The 23,512-nt window shown below is 35.9% G+C and overlaps 1 protein-coding gene across 17 annotated transcripts in view; it reads right to left on the reverse strand.

Annotated features, from left to right (window-relative positions):
• Eya1 (EYA transcriptional coactivator and phosphatase 1) overlaps positions 1–23,512 on the reverse strand; it is a 328,770-nt gene that overhangs the window by 59,934 nt on the left and 245,324 nt on the right. For all 17 annotated transcript variants that reach the window (XM_063257446.1, XM_063257454.1, XM_063257445.1 and 14 more), the window contains 2 exons: positions 14,055–14,194; positions 12,100–12,183 (listed from right to left, as the gene is read on the reverse strand). In XM_063257446.1, the coding sequence (XP_063113516.1) occupies positions 12,100–12,183; positions 14,055–14,194 (224 nt within the window). The remainder of the gene's footprint in view (positions 1–12,099; positions 12,184–14,054; positions 14,195–23,512) is intronic.

The raw sequence follows: 23,512 nt of genomic DNA on the forward strand, positions 1-23,512 counted from the left end.
GGAGGGGGAAGGAAAGAAGGGAAAAGAGATATAAATAGTGAATTAAAGGTAAAAAATGGAAATAGTGCTTTCATAAAAGGGGAAAAGAGCTGGATGAAGCAGAGAGGCTGAGAGGGGAAGGGGATAAAAAAGAACTAAGATGTGTTATGCACACATACAAACTCCCCACGATAAATGCAATCATTATGTACTGCAAACATGCACTAATAAAAAAATAAATGTAACTATTGACTATTTCATGATACTTTAAAATTATAAATTTTGCTAGGTGGCTAAGTTACTGAATAACACCTAGCATTTGTAATTTTAAAAATTATTTTTATTATAGTCTTACATACACACTGAAATATACACAAACTGAATCACATGGTACCTGAGATTCACATGCAAAAGTCATTCTCAGAGCAGAAAATCATTCTCAGACAGAACATGGCAGCAGAGGGATGTGGTAGTAATACAGATAAATAAGATTGGTTAAGACTTGAGATTGATTGCATCTAGAGAGGTGCACTGGGTTTCTTTATACTATTCCATGTACTTTTGCTTATGTTTGGAAGTTTCTGTAGTAAAAACTAAAAAAAAAAAATTATTTATTGAGAACAGTTTGGTTATCTTTTGGTGATGACATACTGAATTAAAAGGACTTTGAAAATTTAAACTGCACTTTTAAAATGCCAAAAATTTCTAAAAATTAAAATTGGAAAGTTTCTCAGTATACCCCTTTTTATTAAGAAGATTGTGCCAGGACTTCCTTGGGTAATCTGTACTCAGGATTAAGTTAGAGTTCAAAATATACCCAGGAATTGTAAGTCTCTGATTTGCCTGTGTTAACACCCCTCATTTTCATCATAGGCAGTGTCCTTTTCCATGAGCCTGGCGAACTCCTATGTTTGTAATTGAAGCCACAAGATCATCGTGTCATACCTTAAGAATGAAAGTGTTTACACCACAACATAGATTGTTAAGAAGCATTCTTTTTTTTTTTTTTTTATTTTTTTTTATTTTTTATTTTTTTTTTTGTCTTTTTCATTTTTATTGGTACCAGGGATCGAACTCACGACTGCCTGCTTGCAAGGCAGGTGCTTATGCCGCTGAGCTAAACCCCCAGCCCCAGACAACATAGATTGTTGCAAAGAAGAACCCTTAAGAATAGCAATAAATATGAAAGCACCTTATTTAGGTACACTGATATTTATTTTTTGGTTGTATGGCTCCTGTGGATCCTGATTATTGATCCACAATATTAATGTTATCATTCATTTTCCTATTACTAGTGATTTCTCAGTAGTTAAATAATTGTAGATTCCTGGAAATTGTCATGAAGAGTATCAGGAGATATGCTTCTTTCTTAGTCTTTTGGAGGCTCTGAAGTTTCATTCTTAGTGATCTGGAGTGGCATTAGTTCACCTTTTCCCCAGTGACATGCTGTGGTTGAAGACTCATTCATCTGCTGGCAGCAGCCTCCTTTATTAATGTATAAGCTCCCTGAAGGCAGTTTGTAAGGATAAGGCACCTGCTCTAACTACCTTTGTATTCTATAAACATGCAAGACTAACTTTGTAACAACAAGTTATCATCAGGCCAGGTTAGTGTCAAATGATGATGCAGGCAGGAGGGGATGCATAGCCAGGATATGTTCTGGGTACTGGAGCCTATATAACCCTGAGGCACTTAGTGTATAAACTTGGGGAGCGTACCATTTTGTGGTATAATTTTCTGAATTACTTTATGCATGTTTTAATGATAATTACCCACAACTAAAGCACTCTATGGTAGAAGGCTATGGTATTGAGTACAACCTATCCATGCTACCACTTCTGACAGATTCTTTTGACACAGTATTAAATTTTGGGTACTCTTAACATGGAAACCGCAAGGTATGAGAACGGATGTTAACCAACAGAGAAACCACAGTAAGTTATTCCAGGTCCTTGGGAAAGGGTGACAGTTGATGTATTTTTGTAATACTTTTGCTCTATTCCAGTGACCAGACTGAAGTTCATGGTGCTCAGATTATTTTATTGCTGTTCATTTAGGTGAAGCATTATAATAGTTATGTCTGTTTTGCTAATTCTAGCATTTGTAGATATTTGATCTTAAATATTTTGTTTTGAAGGTAGTTTGTACTTATCCCCAGCCATTCGGGCCCTTTTAATACTGAAGTTATATTGACAAAGGTGGCTTCCAGACACGAAGGGGCAGAGAAAAGAAGCACAGTCTAATGACCTAATTTTACTGATTGAATTGCTGAAGCAATTCATGTCACAGAGTTGCTTGGAGAAAAGTTTGCAATACAGAGATTTTGGTGCCTTTTAAAGAAAACATAAAGGAGCTAACCACTCTATTTTACTAATAGCGTTGCATGAGCAAACATAATTTTTCCTGTAAATTCAGTGGCTTTGTCTCCATGACAACAAAACACCTTTTATACCCTGAGCTCTGTTGACAGCCAACAGAGCAAGAACCTTAAGAGCAGCAGTCTCAGGGGAGCACCAGATATTACCTTCTGACATATAACTATCTTTCCTAATTTCTCCTGCCTATCTTGCATCAGTTCTGCAAAGTCTCATTCTTGGATCTCACCTGCCCAGCACCTGGATAATCTGCCAACCGCATTATCCTGGCACAATGCACAGAATAACCACACAAATCCCAGGAAAGAATCAGGGAAGGGTGAAGTTACCCATTCAACAAAATGATCACAATTGGCCCAGCAAAACTGCAATACTCCTCAGTTTCCAGCTACAGACGACAATGTAATCTATTTTTAGTGGCAAACAGAAATCCCTTAAGCATTGAGGCTGTTTCAGAAATGATTTCTTAGCCTGTTTTCATTCAGTTTCACAAAAATTTGACTTTTGGCTTATGGTGTCCATAGTCCTTGGAGACGAAAAAGACATGGAAACTTGAAGGTAAATCTGTTTATGTCTTTTGGGTTTTGGAGATTAGAATCTGAAATGTTTCTTCTGAGCATAATAACAAAAATATCTCTTTTCCTTTCTCTAGCCACCTTAAATCTAACAGTTTATCTAACCACTAAAATATCTACGCCTTTATATAACTATGTTTTAAAAGACACATCCTGAGATTTTTAGTGTTGATTTAATAATGCCACAAATGCCAAATATTACACTAGATCTTGTGCAGTCCAAAAGTCATTTCAGTTTTATAATAACTAAAAATAGCACCAAAATGTTGATGAAGAAGCAGTTTCTCTCTATTGCTTAGATATACCAGTAAAGCATTAAAAGAAAAATTGTTCTTATTTTAATGTAGTTATTTTTACATGTTCTTACACATGTTTATTGTTTATTGTTAGTCTTTTTCTTTTATCATTTTAATTTTATAAACTAAAAGCAAAGAATCTAAAACTAAGCAAAGCAAATAATATATTTGGGTTGAATTTTTCCCTGACAATATAACTTGTATAATTTAAATCTTTTGTTGAGACAGTTTCACTATGTATATAGTTCAGGCTGCCCTTGAACCCATTATGTAGCCCCAGGCTGGCCTTAAACTGATAAGCTATTCTTATGTCTTAGTCTCCAGAGTGCTGGAATCACAGGCCTGGGCCACCATTCCAGGCTCATAATTTAAATTCTTTTGAGTTTGGACATTTAAGAACTACTTTATTACCTAAGTCACTGTTCCAGCTTTAGATAACTATTGCATTCTGAATCAGTAATTAAATTTCACAGATTACCTGTAGTATTTTTACTACCAAAGAAAAAAAACAACCCCCAAAAAGTGAATTTTGTCTTTAGCTATTATTCTATTAATATTCTCAATTTATAAGTACATTTAACACATATGTGTCCTGTTTCTCCTCTTTTGACTGTATATCCTATGACTTCTGTGAGATCAAATCTTCAAAGTCCTAGTAATCACTGTACTACGTTGGAGTATAAAGTCGACTACAACATGTTTTAAAAAGTTGCTAGCTTACATTAGAAAGAGCTTCAAGAATATAGTTTATTTTAGAAGCTATAACTAGTTCCTTTGGCTATGATACTTACGTGCTGAACATGTGCAGTGGAAGATAAAGTTCCTAAGTGCTGCATGCATGGAGTGTGCATGGGGGAGCTAAGCCTTTCCTGCAGCAATTACTGAGAGAGGTAGTGGCCCAGTGAAGCGTGATGCTTACAATGTCAGAGGGCTTAGGAAGATTTGTTGCTCAATGTGGAAATCTTGTTAAGTATGTTCAAATGAAGGTCAAATCTTCAGGCAATATCAATCAAATGAAAGAAAAAAGTATTCGCCTTCATTCCCTTTAAATAATTCCTTATTAGAATGCTAATATTATAGCCACAAGTGGGATCTGAATGTCATTGGAAAATTGTCCCTCTTCAGGGTCTTTTGTTTTGGGGAAAAGAAGCTGAAAAACAGGAATGGGCACTCTGAATACAGAGTGGTTTATTTTTAAGGCTTTATGCTGGTTGTTCACAGGGGAAGGATTAAGGATAAGCTTTGCAAATTAGCTCCCTTATCCAAGAAAAGAGAAAAATTATACTGAAAAGTTATTTTATATAAAACGTTACTAAAAGTTCAAGTGATAAATACAACCTGTGAGACTCAAGATGTCTTTCCTCCAGTCTAAAGGTATCGATATCAAGGTTCTTTCCAACCTCTAAGGCATTATCGTTCAACAGCTGGGTGCAAAATATCCAGTTGGAGGAGTTGGGCATAATTTTGGTGCCAATTAAGGAATAATCTAGATTACTATGGGAGATTGTTCAGAATGAACCATGCTTGAATTATTGCCTGAATGACTTGAAAGAAATCCAAACCTGTGTGGTACTAATCAGATAATTTTTACTGATTAGATATCAGACACTTGACTACACTCATTTTCTCCTTACTTACGAGACTCCCTTTCAACAGCATGAAAATAACACCCAAGGAAAGAATTAAGAAAAAAAAATACTCCACCATTCCAAAGATTAATTTTGATTACTGAGAAAAATGTTGAGCCCCAAACATGGGACAGCTACCAAAAAGTGGTACAAAGAGGCAGCTGGAAGAAGAAGGCCAAAGTGGACCTGGCCAGTTGGCTTCACACATGGGGCCCACTTGTGCCAAAGGAAAGCCTAACCATCTAAATTCAATCAGAGACCTGCCACGATTCAATCTGTAACCACTCCCCTCTCTCTTTTCTAGTATTATAATCATATTTTAGCTCTTTATTGTTTCCTACCAGTGACACTGCACAATAGCTTATTATTTGATTACTCTTCTTAATTGTATAGTTGTGTCACTTTACTATTAAAACTGTTCATAGCATTCTAAAGTCTACAGCAGGAAAGCCTGGCATGCCATACCAGCCCTCATTTTAGGGAAATGGACTGATATAAAGATGAGAGTACTTTTCTAGTATTTCCATTTAACATACATGCTTCCTGGGTAAATGATTTAATTTTCCTAGCCAAAATTTCCTCAATGAAAACAAGAGAAACTAACTGGATAATGAATTTAACATAGCAGCATAGACTGAAAGCTGAACAAAGATAAAATATTTGCATTTGTATTTCAACACATTTTTCTATTCATTTTTCTAAAATATGGACTCTAAATATACTTTATAAATATCTGCTCTTTCTTGTTCATAATTTTGACCACTTGCAATGCTGTACTTCCAATTCTGCCTTTCCACCACCTAGAAAAAGAAAATATGCACAATTGCCCACTTCCTCCTCTCAGCTCCTAAAGCAAACAATAATAGCTCTTACTGCCCATGAGCATACTTTTAGGTGTTCCATATTGCGTGTTCTCTCTCTCTCTGTCTCTGTCTCTGTCTCTGTCTCTCTCTTTCCTCTTATCTTTTTGGGACTGGGTCTCACTATGCAGTTCAGGCCAGCCTTGGGCTCGCTTTGTAGACCAGGCTGGTCTTGAACTTGCAACAATCCTCCTGCTTCAGCTTCCTGGGAATGGGTATTACAGAAGTGCACTACCATGCCTGGCTCACTTTGCTCTCTTAACAGCTCTGTATTTGCTTTTATTTTATGGATGAGAAGATTAGGGCCAAAAGTGAGACAGAGATACAAGGTACTTTTTCCAAAGATACAGAGCAAGGGAGTTTCAAAGCTAGTGACTGCAGACCAGCACTTAAAAAAAGGAGAAAAGGCAACTTTCATGATAAGGTAGAAAAGGAGAAGACTGGTTCCTTTTGCTGTTTAAGAAAATTGTAGCTTTGGTAGTGTGTTTGCAGAGTTCAGATTCTACGTCACTCTGCAGTATCTAGAAGTTCTCAATGTGGCTATTTATTTATTTTTTTTGTCTTTTTCGTTTTTATCGGTACCGGGGATCACACTTACAACTGCCTGCTTGCAAGGCAGGCGCTTATGCCGCTGAGCTAAATCCCCAGCCCCAATGTGGCTATTTATTGTTGATCTAATTTAGGACTGAAACACAAAGAAGAAAATTATATCAAGACACCATCCTTGCACTCTAGAGCCCCTAACCCCAGCCACAGAGCCTTGGGATGCCAAAGACCCGCGAGTTTTGAAAATGTGCTTTTGGCTTCCATCAATGGTCAAAGTGTTGAGATTTAGTGCTTCTTGCTACCTATTCACTACAACCCAATCTCTGTTTCTTTCTAGGTACACAGCAAAATGATATTTCCCAATTTCCTTAGCACTGGGTCACGTGGCTGAAGCAAATGTCATGGCCACAAGTGTACTGCTGTCAGCATGGCTCACCACACCTCCAACTCATGCTGCTTCTGCTTTGTCTCCTATGAGATGACTTCTATCAACAAAGCTCCAAAGAAAGAATAATAGTTCATAAAACATGAAAATCACACAAAACTCAAATTTGGAAAGTTTCACTGGAATGCAGTCATATGTATTTATTTATGCATCATCCATAACTGCTTTAGTACTACTAGGGCAGAGCTGTAAAGTTGTGATAGGACTATGGCCCTCGAGGCCTAAAATATTTATACTGTGATCTTCTACAAAAGAACCTTGCCAATACTGGGTCCAGAGTTTCCAAAAGAAAGACCACATAGGTGAAGTAACCAGATCCTTTGCTTACCCAGGCAGGACTCTGGGGAGGAACTCATGTCCCATGTGATCTCTGTCTTGCTGAGGACTCAGCATCTTTACTACCTATCTCAAAAAGTCTCAGAGTTCAGTGCTGCTCCTTAACACAAAATAGAAACAACAATCTTTACTGGTTACCTGGAGTGTTCTGATGGAATTGGCCAATTAAATTGTTCTTTAACTACTTTTCTTTCCTTAGTGCCCTACATGATAACATCCACTATGCAGATTTAGAGGATCGAAACTCAGATTATGACAACTGAGCTTTTCTTAGAAGCCTTGCATGCTGTGAAACAAATGCTCTAAGAGCAGCCTCAAGTTCAACAAGTAATGTGCCTTTCTTATTACTGGTTGTGGCCATTAGTAAGACACGACGGTAGACCTTTCAAATTCCTATCACAATTTAATTCTTAAGAGAGTTCTGTGGGTCAACTAGCTAAGTAAATGAGAAGATGAAGACTCCTTGAGAACAAAATAATTTGTCCAAGATCAAAGAGATAAAGTCAAGAGCTAGGAATTGGCTTGAGATACACCCAAATTTAAATTTGGTACTTTTTGCATTATAGCACAGGGCATATCACATGTTCATAAATTTGAAATCATTGGCACCATATTACCCTCTGGCCACCATGCCAGAATTCAGGTCAGTATACTGTATTTCTGACAGCCCAGTCTCACATATGTTTAAATAAACATGGTATTTATGAAATTTTTTATTTTATGTCAGACATGGTTCAAAATGTTTTCTATATTTGGTATCTAACTTCTCACTATTCCTCACTATTCCTCATCTATAAAACTCTTGCTTAAGTTGATTTCATAGCATGAATGTTAAGTTAAATGAATGTTAGATATTTAGGAAATTTTTAATAGGTCCCATGAATAAACACATGAAGTTTTACGCTATGCTCCTGTTAATGCTACCTTAAGTGTTCATGTTTTTATTTTTGTAAAAAATGAGAAGTCAGACTCGATACCCTTTAAGATTCATTATAATCCAAATTCCTTTGAGATACAGGTGCTAAACAATAATAAAAAGAAAGTGTTGAAAAAACAATAAGGCATTTGGTACAGGTGTCTTAGAAAGTCCTGCCATGAGAGGGGTATCCCACTTGAGTCATCAGCACAATATTTATTTGAAATATAAATCTGGAGTACGTACAAAAGGTGATCAAAATATATATGGTGAAATGTCTAAATTCTAAATGTTATTACAGTAAAAGACAGGTTTCCATTAATTCCTTTCTAAATACTCCCCATTACATTGCACACACTTATCCCATCATTCTTGCAACTGTCTGAAGCGATCTGAAAGCCCTCTTCTGCTTTATGAGGTGTGATCAAAAGAACAGGGATCGCTGCTGACAAGTGATAGTGAATGGGAGAGCAGGCTGGGCTGTAAAAGTTACATTACATGGCTGACACTGGGCAACTGCTGGCTCTTCCCCAAAGTCAAAGTGAGCATGAAAGCTAAACATTTTGAATGATTCAGGACATCAAAGCAGGTATGAAAGCACAACTAAAGACACGCATGAAGGAGAACTTCCAGAGTGGCTAAGGACAGTGGCAGTCCTGTGAGGGGAGTTAGTGGCAGTGTGTCTTTCACTGTAGTAATTTTAAAAATTTAAATACACACTATATTTTTCAATTACACATTGTACTTTGATAGAACAATTGTATTATCTTGTCTGCTTTAAAGACATCAAAGAAGTTTTAACAGAGACTAATTTTTATAGTGAAATTCATTAATTTGGAATTATTTTGAAACCAACTTTATAACAGCCATTAAGTGGCCAGATTGCAAAAGACAAATATAATAATTTCTCTCATATATGCAATATAGGGAAAGAAAAACAGACAATAGGAAAGTAGGTGGAAGATTACTACGAAGATAAAGGGAGCTGGTGTGGGCGTGCACACCTGTAACTCCAGCACACTGGGAAGCTGAGGCAGGAGGAGTACAAATTCAAGCCTCGACTGGGCAACTTAGAGACTTAGTGAAATCCTGGTTTGTTTGTTTGTTTTTTTTTAATTTAAAGGTCCAGGGATATAGCCAATGCAAAATCTCTGGGTTCAGTCCTCAGTACTATAGGACAAAAGGAAAAAGAACAAGAGGAAGAGGAAAAAGAGGAGGAGAAAAAGAACAGAGGAAGAGAAGAATCAATGGAGAAGGAAATGGGAATCGTGGAAACGGGTGCTGGAAATGATCAAAGTATACCCAGGCATGAATGTGCTAAAATAAAACCCATTAGTACGTACAACTAACAAGCATTAACAAAACACATTAAATAAAAACAGCTGGAACACATAGCCCTAACAACATCTTACTTTATGGTAATACCCATAGACTTTACTCTCCCCAGTATGTGTTGCTTTCCTTTTCCCTAGCTAAGCCTGTCCTATACTCAATACTCGCTTTTTATTCCAGTCACCTTTGTTATAAAAATACATAATACATCCTTGTTATACCCAACATGCCTCTTCCCACAGCTAGGATTACACAGAAGGTGGGACATTCTCAAACTTTTCGGGTACATATTGCTGTAACATGCCCTAATTTTGTATTATATCAACCAGATCCTATATCCCCTTACTGAATGGCCCACTCATTGAGTTGCTTAAGCTACTGTGACTAAGCTACTTCTCAAGTATCTGGTTCCCATAGAGACTGGAATAGCTATCACACTGTCAGGCACTCATTTCTTTATGTGTGCATGGGGGAAGGCCCAGCCACATGCTTCTCTGACAATGCTCAGGAACATACCTAAATCTGTGCTCCAAAAAAGAAGTCTTTCCACTGAGCTTTACACTTTAGAGAAATAAAGTGATATAAGGTATTTGGTCAGCTTGGCTATTATTACTTTTTGGAAGAATCCTGATTGAGCCACACATTTTTACAAGGCTGACTATCAGATTTGAGAACATATTAACAAGAGAACATTTTTGCATCCTTCTGGTTATAACTTAATATTCCCTGCAATGTACCTTCTAAAATCACCCAGACAGGAAGGGGTATCTCTGGGCATTAAGAAAACAGGTTGAACGTGGTATCAAATACAGAGCAGGTGCTCAATAAATGTTTAGGAAGAAATCAAACTAGTGTCTGAGGAGGTCTTGATCCTAAATCATAAGCTACTGATTATACTTCTGGCTCCTCCAACCCTGACCAGCTTGCCCAGGTGCCTTACTCATTTTCATCGTAGCCTAGTCCAAGTAAGTTAAGTACCAGCACCTCATACTTGACCAACATGAAACTTTCCACATTAGATTTTATCCATCTCAGTAAATACACAACTATTCTCTAAATTGCTTGAAATAAAAACCTAGGAATGATTTTTCACACCTATTATTTGCTGCTATCTCCATTTAAATTATTTTTAATAAATCGTTTTCTCTACCTCAAAAATAATTTGAAATCCAATCCACTCTCTCCAACTCTACTACTAGTGATCGAAATCATTGCTAAAATCTCCAACCTAAGCTTACACTTTTCCCCCTTACTGTTGATTCTTCATACTCAGCTGAAGTCAGCTGCAAAATGTAAACCAAATCATCTCACATCCTCCTTCAAAGTTCCCTGTGACTTTTTAGGACATATACAGTGAGATGAGCCTCTTGATCATGGCTGAGGGGCAACTTGGAACCTGCCTCCTGTCCACTTCTCTGTGGAAGCCCATTTCCAGCACTAAGCATGGTTACATGGCCTCAGCTAACTAACTCATGCCTGCACTGTGTTGGCTGTTTCCTCTGCTTATATTGCTTTCTCTTGAGCACCACATGGGGACCACAGGTCATTCTGCCTTAAGGTCCAACATTATACTCAGGAAGATCTGCAAAGTGGGATTTCTAAAGTTCTTTCTCTGTTCCTGTCAACTTACCAACAAAGGATAAGTTCATAGTGGAATAATTCAGATCTCCCATACTTCAAAGAATATATAAATTTGGCTTTGGAAAATATATGATAGAGAACAGTATCTTTCTATGAGAAAGCTATGAAATATTAGTAATTAAGACTTTTAAAAAATGAACTTGTATTTGTAGGATGGACAGATGGTCTGTTGATGGAAGGCCTGTCTGTCTGTCTGTCTTTTTCTCTTCTTGTAGCATTTCTGAGCCAGGGTCCTGATTTATATTTCAGGGTGGCCTTAAACTCACTATGTAGCCCAGATAACCCACCAGCCTCAGCCTCCTGAGTAGTGGGGTACAGGAGTGTGCCAGCATCCTTGGAAAGACGTTACTGTAAAAACAGTCTTTATGTAGATTGTTGAGACTTTGAATAAAAAACTGTAGGAAGCCAGAGGTTTCCAAGTTAGGCTTAAACTCCATATGCAAGCCAATAATTTATGACCAAAGACTAACACGAAGTTAGAAGCTAATGAACTGTCCACCATGTATTATTATTCTTAACATATAATCCCAAGGTAGGTATTATAACAGCTCCAACATGGAGGTGTTAATCTTCCTGCCAGTCAGACACAACATTACATACCAGGCAAGTAAATTTTGTCTCAACAGTAAGAAGAAAAACACATTCACAGCAGGTGTTTTGAAAACAAAATGTCAACACTGCTAATCAATTAAGACAACAGGCAGTGAAATATTTGCTCCATTTAATACAAATAAAAGGACATGGCAAAAAAATATTGTACTTCATACATTATCTTTATATGTAACCTATGTATGTTAAGTAGTATTTAATTACTTTTATTTACTGGGATTTAGAATAAAAATAAATTTAATTCCATAAAATCTATTTATTTTAAAGAGCTAAAATTCTTCTTCATTTTCTGTCTTTTTTTTTTTTTTGTTGGTACTGGGGTCAAACTCAAGACCTCATTTGCCAGACAGGCGCTTACACCGCTGAGCTAAACTCTGGCATCTTCATTCATTTTCGTATTTTTACCTTCCCAAAAGTTATTTTCCTTTTTATATATTTTCTTTTACATGTTCTTAAATTAAGTTAGTTTTATAACTTAATTTAAATTCCATTCATATGGAAAAACAAATTCAAGGCGTATTTATTTCAAAGAAATTAAAAACCAATGTCTTTGGTACTCACCCTCCCATATCTGTTGGCATAGGACCCCGTAAGCAAGGAATGGAAAACGATGATCGTCTCATCCAAGTCCCAGATAAACACTCTCTGCAAAGGAAGAACCAAATCAATGTGTCTTTCCCTTGCCTCAAAAAAAATTATCTGGCTAACTTCAGCTTGAAAAAGTAGTATTGAAATGTAAGTCAAAAAACTTGAACTTATTTCTTAAACCTCAACAGTTCCAAACAGCATCTCCCAGTCTCTTTTCACATTGAACATCAGGTGGGAAATAAAAGGATAATTGTCTTAGCAATATTAACACAAACATGGAAAAGATAAGAGGTGCCCTATTTGTACAGTAGAGTCTCTGTGTCAGTTCTGAAGAAATGAAAAATGAACTAAAACTAATTTGCTTACAATTTTGCAGTTTAGAAGACCAATTGAAATCAATTTGTCTTTTTCTAATCTCTGATTTCTGCTCATTTTGAAGTGAGCAAAGAATAACTCTTACATATTACTCTTGTCAAGGTAAATCTTAAACTTTTCACATAAAAAAAGAGACTTGACATAATCCTTTCCCTTAGATTAAGTATGGGGCAGTTATTGAAAGGACGGGACATGTGGTCAACCTTCCATGTCTATAGGATCTGTATCCAGGAATGCAAAACACTCAGAAGTTACATTTGTACTGAACAGGTACTGATTGTTTTTCTTCATCTCCGAAACAATTTAAGATAACTATTTCTGCAGAACGTACACAATATTAGGTACTGTAAATTAGAGACGATGCACGCAGGAGAATGCACACAGGTTATATATAAGTACCATAGTAGGCTGTTTAAATAAAGATCTTAAACATCATGTGTTTCCATATCTGCACAGGGGCCCTGGAAAACACTCTCTGTGGATACCAGGGAGTGGCTGTATTTTTTTTTCTGAATTTTTGCATTTCAGGTTATAGATATTTGACAAGCCTTTCACTAAGCAGATATATCATTTATACTTTTGGACATATGGGGTATTTTTAATTTGATTTGGTGGAATACATTTCAAAAAGTCTTTGAGACACCACAAAAAGCCTTCCAAGCTGGCTTCCCTTCTTCCCATTCCCACTCACACAGTACATGTTCATGCACATAGATGGTGCTGGAAAAAGGTTTCATCTTCCCAGCCAAAATAACCATGCTTTCCACCATCAGATTTCACTTTGGCAAAAAACCCACAAACTTAATTGCAGTGGGTTCAAGGCTATGAAATCTACCACCCTTTCAGTTCTTACTTAATCCCATCTACTTTTGAAATCCACCAAAACATGTCTCATAAGGTGATTATCGTTTCAGTTTAGAACATTCCAGGTTTTCCTTTCTCAATATGCAAGCCCATCTTCAATTTCAAAGTAGATTTTATTAAGTGTTTTTAGTATGGCATTTCCTTAATTGAAATGGCCATGATATTGAGCAGTGTGACAGAATTTTGTTTAAGCAGAATTAGGTAACTTTCACTTCCTTAGATAAAAATAAATAGATGTTTTACTATCTAATTAATATGGAAGAAAATATTGAACTAAATAATTGCATAGGTCTATGGTTGTAGCTCAGTGGTACAGTATTTGCCTAGCATGAGTGAGATTCTGGTTCAAACTGCAGCCTCAAAAAACTTATATATACATATATATATATATATATATATATATACATATATATATATATACATATATGTAGATATATATTCATATATATAGATATATGTAGATATATATCTATATATAGAGAGAAAGAGATCTATAAATATATATCTATATATATCGTGTAGTAAATATGGAAGAGAGAAAAATTATTTCACTTATGTTAATATGCAAAAGAAAGCAACAACAAAAGCATTTGGATTCTTGATTACAGCTGTTTACAAAGCATTTCTACAGAACCGCCCACTAGCTGTAAGGTGCTGTGTTATTTACTTGAGTGTTGTTAGTGACATACCTCAAGATCAGAATCCGGGGGAGGTGAAGGATTATTGTTTCTTCTTCCCCGTCCACGTGATTTCCCATCTGAACCTCGTCGCAATCGATCGGAATCTGAATCTTTAATAGGTGTTGAAGGACTGTGGATTGTACTGTACTCTGCAAGAATATAGGCAGGACTTTCATCTTTTAGCTCTATCATCGTGGTGCCAAGATCAACCTTGTTTTAATTCAGAGGGAAGTTTGAAGCGTGAAGTACATCCTACATTATCATTTACTTTCATTGGTAAATAATTAATGAAGTATCTGATTCCAAGATTGTTTTTGAGAAAAAGTGTGATAAGAAACAAGTAAAATCTGAAGGTAAGAGACAAGAGACTGTACTACTGGGTATTCTGTGAGGTCCTCTGTGACTAGACAGTGCTCCCCACCTTATCTCATTCACTTTTCTCTCCCGTTACACAAATGGCACCTGGCCATATGGAGTGGTTCGTGCATTGGCTTCAGTTGGGCCTCTCCTAGCTACAAAAAAGATCTTGCTTCATGGCCAGAAACGAAAAGGAGAGCCAACTCTGTGGAAGGAAAAACTGAGTCATCAGATAAATTTGTCTTAGAAAAATTGAAATGCCTATTTTCTTCTTCATTTTATGTAAGAACAAGGGAGCGACAAGATAAGCAGCGCAGGTGTGTGTACAACGCCCATGCTTCCTGAGGCACCCTCAGTGGCTCTTCCTGCGTCTTATTCTCTTTGAACCAAATATCCAAAACCAACCAGGCAGCACATTAAAATTACTCATCTGGCCAACTCAGGAAAACCACTGAAATAATTGCATAGAAACCACAAAATAAAGAACAGCTCCCAAATGGCTTGAAGGAAGAGCTGAGCAGTAGTTTGGGGGTTCAGGGGACTCTTATACTGTATTTAGAATGAAAAAATACCGCCTTACTTTTAGGTACACTTGTTTTTTAGGTTGTCTAGTATATATGGATAATCTCTGCCTTTTTCAAATTCCAGAAGTCCAGTTTGCTATTGCTTCCTCCAAAAACTCTGACAATTTTTTTACTAGATAAGAGTGGGGATCTCTAAATCTAATTTTAAAAATAGTTGTGCACACTGTAACATTGTTGACACTGCTTTTTTTAACCAAATAAGAAATTATGAAGAACAATTTTTAATGTTTTATGAGTCACGACTGGATCCCCAAGGCCAGCAAGTGTCAAACTGTATTGTCTCAGTATTACTCAGTATTAATGGTAGTATTTATTAATATACTACCAGCAATTATTCTATCACTGAGGCCATCAATGTGATAAACTATATGGTATCAATATTGCTTTCAAAGCTTTAATGTACTTCACCAAAGCATTATGAATCATTGCGGATAGCAATAGACAGAGTAAATTCTACTGCTAAGTCTCCTGAAGCAGCTTTATACCTCCCTTTAATCTTAACATCTAAATAGATTCCCAGTATTAGAAAATGAGATTTTTATATGTCTTCTTTCTTCACAAACAAGACAGACTTATTCCTCATATGAACTGGTCATGTAACCTCATACCCATAAGCCAGAGGATGATATGTAAGCTTATTAATTATGATCAGAAAATCAAAGCAACTTCATTCAATGGATCAATTTAGTTAGCTACTTGGGATGTATTTTTGGGTTAACTCATCTCACAGAACTGTAGTGTACAATGCTGACTGATAATAATCATCCTTTAAATGTACATTAATATTCTTTTATTTCAGAGGCAGAAGGCTAAGTTATTCTCTCTTTAAAATGCTTTCATCCAATTTTCCATATTTTAAAAACAATTAGGGACTCAAAAAATATATTTTAAATAGTTAAGTGGAATCTAAGTTAGTTTTTGGAAGAAAAAGTATTAACCTTCTATTTCAAAGAATAGTCTACAATGTACAGCTCCATGAAGAAGCTGGGAGCAAGGTATTTTATCTTATTCAACTTTTCCCAGATATTTTAATTTTGTTTTCAAAATAGTTTACCTTATCTAGGTTTTCTGAGCTTAGATTTATTTTGCTCATTGTCTATTCCTTAATTTTTGTTGTTTATCATCCTTTTTAAAAACCAATTAACTTTTTAAAAATAAATTCATCATTTTTGGGAAATAGAGAAGCTACAGTTAAATGAATAATTTCTGTAATCTCAAAAGGAAACAAATTTGTTGAGTAAAGTACAAAGGGAAAATCTTAAGTCATGTTATCTAATTTTTCTAGGTGAAAGGAAAGAATCCTAGAAGATGGAAAATCTGAAACCCTTAAATATTAATTTACATGCATACTTACATGCATCCCCTACTTAAGGAGAATAAAATTTTAAATGCGGCAAGCTAGTTTTATAAAACCCCTTCCTTTTTGTTCTGTGAGGTGGAATTAAATTCTTTTAACTCTCTTAACCAGCTTTTCTGACTCTAACATCTCCTTCCTCTTACTAGTGGAAAGCAACTTAAATAATTTAATCTTCTAATCCACCAACAGCTCATGTTTCCTTAAAGCCCTCCCCAAATTGTCCAACTTTACTCCCACTGAGAAAATGGATGTGAAAATGCTTTTTCAAGGGCATTCATTTCAATTCACAAACACGGGTTGATGTTATGTTCACACTATTTTAGTCATTGTACCAGGAGCCTGAAATATAGGGATGTGCCAAAGACACATGGCTCCTGTCTTCTTGGGGCTTAAAATTCAGAGCAAGGCATTAACTATTGGACAAAAATAAGAAATGCAAAATGATGTGGGAAAGGTAGGATGCTAAATAAAAGACCACAGAGGAAGTCTCCATAACACAGATTCCCAGGTTTATAGAAGCTTCTTAAACATGAGGGGTAAATCATAGGTAAAGAAGGAATAAAAACATAAATATCTTCTAGGCAGGGACTGGGACATGAGCATGTGAATGCAGAGAGAGAAAACCCATGTCATATTTAAGAACTTAAAAAAATATCTTAATCTGACCTGAGTCTACAAAATAGAATAGCAACAAAGCAAAGAATTCAACAAGGACTGGGGGCGGCAGATCCAGTAGAGCAGAGGACAGAAGTCTGAGAAAGGGAGACCAGCAGGATAGTTCAACAATCCAGATGGCAACATAGGCACTAGGACTGGAGAAAGACAGTGACAGATCAGAAGATCATTAGGAAGTGAAATTAATAATTAACTGGCTAATTGGAGAAGAAGAAATAATGCTGATGCCTATGCCTAGGCGATTTAGAATAGGGTAGACTGTGATACTAATGAAGCGATTCCGGGCAAAGAAGGGATTACATGGATGAACAGAAATGAGGATCCAAGTTCTTGGGACAGATTACATTTGAAGAGTTACAGGCATCCATCAGGCTGCTACACTGCTCTGGAGCTCAGGAGAGAAATATGGGCTGGTTTTGTCTGAAATAATTACAGAAATGAATATAGTTAAAGGAATGCAGTTTTTATGTGTAGAAGGGACAGACAGAGAAAGATAGGTGGAGCGTGAAGAGTAAAACCAAAGTCAGTATAATACAGAAGAAGGAGCACATTGGGAAGGACATAATTATAAATGAGTTCACAACAGAGATACGTAAAATGAAGACTGAACCAAAGAGTATTTACATTGTCAACTGGAGATAGGTGGTATATATGGAAATAGAAAGTAGAAATGGTAACGGGAAAAATTCCTAAAAAGTTACTGAAAATCCTGTAACGCCAGCTGTGGTGATTATTTTTGGCCCTTTATCATCTTCTGAGCTCTCAGTGGTTTTACTGCCCACTCTCAGAACTTCCCTTTCCTAAGCTTCATGCTATTCCTCTCAGTCATTGTGCCGGTGTTTAAATGTTAGTATTTTCTGAGCAATACTCAAAATCCAAAACAAGATAAGGTGGGTGCATCAGCATGCTAATCAGTTCAATATTTCCTGTGACAAACACTGTTCTAAGATTAAGAACAAGTCACCTATAGTAGGCAGCATAGTGACACAGTTGATTATTGCATTCTGCAGCAAATCACTGTTGGTCTAGGGATAAACAACTGGACAGGCAGCCAGTGTACGGACTATATTTTGTCTTAGGTACTAGGGCTTCCCCTAGTCCTCTTTCCTCATTATAACTCTCATTGGCTTGTTATATCTCTAAGAGGGACATCATGATCACCTTCAGATTCACAATTCTTAAGTTTTATCTCCTGATTTGTTGAACTGAGTAACTGATTAAGATCACTGTCGTTGAGTATTCCATAGATACAACAATTAAACGTTGTGGCAGAATGAATCCTTTTCTATTACTAACAAAATTGATTACTGGTATTGGTGTCTCTCCAGTTTTTAAATCTGGGAACTCCTTCCTGGCTCCATCAAATTAAGGTTAAGTCATGTGGTTTTCATTCATAGATAGTTTTGGTCTAAGTTTAAACTTTTATCATATTTTGTCTTAGTACTTACAATTGGTTACTTATAAGATTTCTACCATAAGCCTTTCAACTGTCTGTGTAACATCATCATAGAGACTTCTAAAACTCATCAAAGCTTCCAGTATGAAACAGGAAGTGAAGTCTAGATTTTACAACAGTGAATTATGGGCTCAACTGCCTCATTTTGTATGTTGATCTCACTACTCAATAATAGTATGAGTTATCCAAAAATGGGCGTTTGAGATGAATACACAGTTCTCACATGAAGAAATACAAATGGCAAATAAATACATGAAAAAATGTGCATCATCATTGGTTATCAGAGAAATGCAAATTAAACAACACTGATATTCCATCTCACTCCAGAAAGAATGGCCAGAATCAAGAAAACTACCAACAACAAATGCTGGAGAGGCTGTGGGGTAAAAGGAATTCTGCACTATTGGGAGTGTAGATTGGTACAACCACTGTGGAGATCAGTCTGGAGATTCCTCAAAAAGCTGGGATTGGAAGTCCTGTTCGACCCAGCTATTCCACTTTTAGGCGTATTCCTAGAAGAACTGAAAATATCAAACTACAGTCATATATGTGCACCCATCTTTATAGCAGCACAATTTGTAATAGCCAGATCTTGGAAACAACCTTAGTATCCATTAATTGAGGGATGTATAAAAAAGTTGTGGTATTTTTATACAATGGAGCACTACTCAGCTATAAAGAATGATCACATTGAGATATTTATAAATAAATGGACACAACTTGAGGCAATACTCATCAGCGAAATAAATCAAACTCATACATATAAATACGATATAGTTTTCTTAATGTAAGAAACGGTAAGAGTACATAAGAGTTTATGGTAATCATGATTCCCCATTACATTGCTTTGAAGCCTTATAATGTTTGCACTCATTAGTTGAAATGATTTTATCCTGGTTTGTTTGATTTTATTATCTGTGATCATATGAACAGCTATTAAAAAAAAACAAGACATTATAATAGCCAGTGCTGATTTAATACCATCTTACTCTGAAATCCCACCATGCTTTTGTTCTTCTGTTTCCATTGGTTCTATCATATTGTATCTTATTGGATATTATTATGTATGATAGTATAAACAAATTTTCTATGGAAAATGAGATAATATAGTAGCCATTGTTCATACTCTGTTATTTGGTTCTGAATGCCCTGTAATACTTTCATTCTCTTGAATGGTTTTATACTATTTTGTTATGTTTCATACTATTGTATATGAAGTTATGCTTAACTATTTCAAAGAAAGAGACATTATGGTAGTTACTGTTAATTACAGGTTGTCTAGTGGTGAAATACTGTGTCACTTACATTGTTCTGTTCTGATCCACTTTGTTACGTCTTTTGTCTTAATCTCTTTAAAATAAAAAAAATAATAGTATGAACTTGCTAGTCATTTACTCCTTTGAATAACTCAGTTTCACCTTCTGTAAAATGGTAACAAATAGAATAAAAAATGATTCTAGTATATGTGTAAAGGTGATTACAATTGTGTGTAACACTATCGTTCTGTGACATTAGCTCCCTTAGAGAGTCCTGCAGCTTTCTAACCATGCTCTCTCGTCAAGTGGACAAATCTTATTATCTCAGTTCTTTCGAAGTGCCATGCTGTCTCAGAATTCTGTATATGCTGTTTGTTTTTTTCTAATGCCTGTCTCAGTTGTTACCCTCTTCCCTGATCTGGAATTAAAATTCTTATTAACTTCTGTAGACACAGCTTAGGTGTTTTCTTTGTAAATTTTTTTTTATCTAGATCTTGCTTGTTCCTTTGAAATTTCTTTCATTTCTATTACAGAGATATGTGATGTTTGCAAAGCTACTTACGTTTGTATTGGACACTGCGTAAAATTATTTTGGACAGAATAATTTGGGCAGAGTTATTTTGAGCAAATTCTCATTGTTTCTACTCTAAAAAGCAGAACTTGGAAGCACTGATTTTTGTTTTCTGAGAACACAGTAGCCTCTGGCATGCAAGATAGACATGAAAAATTTGACAATGCAAAGAGTAAGTGTGTAAGTTTAGTTTTTACTTTATTAAAGTTATAAAGGTTGTGTAGTTATTTTTAAAAACCAGTGAAAACATTTGTAAATGGGCATAGTTATTCCAATTAAATATAATTAAATGCTCATTGAAAACTTAAAGTCTTATTCAATCATAAAATATTAATTTTTGCACATCATTAAAATACTGAATTTGTAAATACTACAGAAGATTTTCATAAATCTTTTGATATTAAAAGGAAAAATAGAGACCTGGAACTCATCCCCAAGCTGATAACCCCAATTTGAGCCTGGGAGAAATGAATTCCATTTTTACGGTTCTTAATGTCTGTTTATCATACTAAGAGTATAATCTGGATTACTCAGCTTTAGAGTTCTCTTCACTGTGGATATATACTTACCAAACCTTCCTAATGGTTATGTCTTGTGGAATCCGAAATAGATTAGTTATTTTCCAAATATATAATATATTTCAGGAAAGTTCAACCTTTAATAAACCATGTACCATATCTAATTAAAACTCCTTATTAAGTTGCATTTTTCATGCCTCTCTTAACATGTCACCTGCCTGGTCATATACAGTGAAGAGTTTTCAAAAGGATTATATCAATTAAACTGGGTAAGTTTACCACCACTTTATATGAATGGCTATCCTTGATTCAAAGAAATCACTGCTGTCTTATCAGATATAGAAAAGCAGAAAGTGATTTTTAATTTGCATTTGTTGGAGACTCTTTTATATATTTAACTTAGCAATTACATTTCTTTCTGTTCAAATCCTTTGCCAATGTTATTTTCTCATTGATTTATATAAAATAATTTAAATCTTTTTTGAATTTGCAGATATTTTTCCCAGATATTTCTTTAAATTATACTTTCTTCCACAGATGTTTTTATGGTATCTTGTTGCACTGAATGAAGAACCTGTTGTCTCCTTCAAAATTTAGGGATAAGTGTTCATATTTATCTTAGATTTCATAATTATTCTAGTGCTCATATTTATCCTAGGAGGTTTCTGATCTAACTTTACACCTCTGGGACTAGATATGCCACCAAGGATTGTAAAGGAAACAGAACACAGAGTTCCTGCCAGCTCCCTTCCCTGTGGCCGGGAGGATGGAAGTCCTCCTTACTCATTTCTGAGATGAAGGCTATTTCATTCAATCAGAATGAAGTATATGACCTCCTATCCAAGAGGAAGCTCTTGCCATATGTACAACTACATTGGATGGAGCCCAGAGGACTTATGATCTCTGCTAGATCCTAGAGCTATCGGCCAAGATACTACATCTTAGAAAACGAAATGCAGTTTTCTGTGAAATTTTTAGCAAGGTTATTTGAACTTAGTGAACACAAGAGAAGTAAATCAATGATTATATTCTATGTGTGACTGTATGACACTCACATATAAAGAACAGAGTATATAACTTCCCTAAATACTGATACTGTCATGCTCGAGATTTAAGCCTTAAAATATGTTGGGACAGTTAGAAAACCGGCCATGAAATAAATGCTACATAGAAATTGACACTGAAGTACCTCTGAACTCAGAGATTCTCAAAATCAAATGAAGCATGAACAAAATTCATCTTAGGAGACAGCATTCCAAGTCCATATTAGGAAAATGGAAAGAAAGAATGCAGAAGATTTGACTCTAATTCAATAAAGAAAGGTTAACAAGGCTCCCTGTAGGTAGACTCATTAAGCTCAATGATACTGGCCCAAAGAATCATATACATCCATTTGGCCTATTTCTAATGCCTTAAATTAGCTTTTCTGTGCAAGGGAAAAAACTATTCTGTGAAGCTGAGTTTGATCAAGATAAGCGAATGGGATTGCATTTCATTCCAGGGATGGAAAAGACAAAAAACAAAACAAACAAACAAAACCACCAAAACATATAATGGAAATTACCCAGAACTTCTATCAAATGCAATGAAATTTGTCCATGAGATAGATTAGGCCACAGGTATAATCTGGGACATGAAGACTGGATTAGTCAGTTCTGAGTTACTGTGACAAAACTTGAAATGAGCAATATAATAAGGGAGACCTTGGCTCAGAGTTTCAGATATTTCAGTTCATGGTCCTTCTGGTGGAACAATATTTCACGGTGGTAACACACGGTGGAGAGAAGCTACCTCGTGGTTGCCAAAAACAAACAGAGACATGATGGGTCTGGGTCTCAATGTTGCCTTCAAGGTATACAACCAATGACCTAACTTTCTTTCACTGTTCCTCACCTTGTGAAGTTTCCACTGCCTTTCAAAAGCATCACAGTCTGGAGAATAAGTCTTCAATATAAGAGTTTTTGAAGGACATCCATGTTGTAAACCATAGCAGACACCAACATTCCTATCCTACATAATTTTAATTTATTCTCTTTCTTGTCTCTCCACTCTGAATAGAGTTCACTAAGTTTTTCCTGTAAAGAGTCAGATAGATATGCAAATATTTTTTGCTTTCTAGGTCACATGGTTTCTGCTAAAACCACCCTCTTTGCCATTGATAGAGGCAGACAGAATGTAGGACAAATTATAGATTCTACCCCGGCTGATACAGGCACCAGACTCATAGGTCTTGCAAGTGATTCTGTTTTCTCTTCTCTAACACAATGACCAAGGCAGATCCACATCTAAGAAATCTAATGTAAGATGGACACTATCTCAGGTCTAGGGCTTTGGGGATACTTATTTACCAGGTTCTTTGTAATCAACTAATCTGGAGGACACAACTACAAGTCATAAGAACAGGCAAACACATGTGAACTACATTTCTAGGAAAAGAAAAATGCAGAAACCCTATCACGGTCAAGCCACACCATTCACTCTACAAGAACATGAAGAAATTTAGGTAAAAAAGTGCAAAGTAGACTTTGCACATCAAGCATTTAGGTTTTCTCCAATTTAAACTGACATGCCACAACTGAGTCTGATCAGTATTTGTACCCTGCCTCTAATCTGTTAGTCAATGTTTTATAACATGACTCTACTTCCCTATAAGGCAGGTAGGGGAAAGTGCTACCTGGATTCAACTTCTACAG

Source organism: Cavia porcellus, unplaced genomic scaffold, assembly GCF_034190915.1.
Source record: "Cavia porcellus strain 051 isolate PalLab524CR breed Dunkin Hartley unplaced genomic scaffold, mCavPor4.1 scaffold_10, whole genome shotgun sequence".
NCBI lineage: Eukaryota > Metazoa > Chordata > Mammalia > Rodentia > Caviidae > Cavia > Cavia porcellus.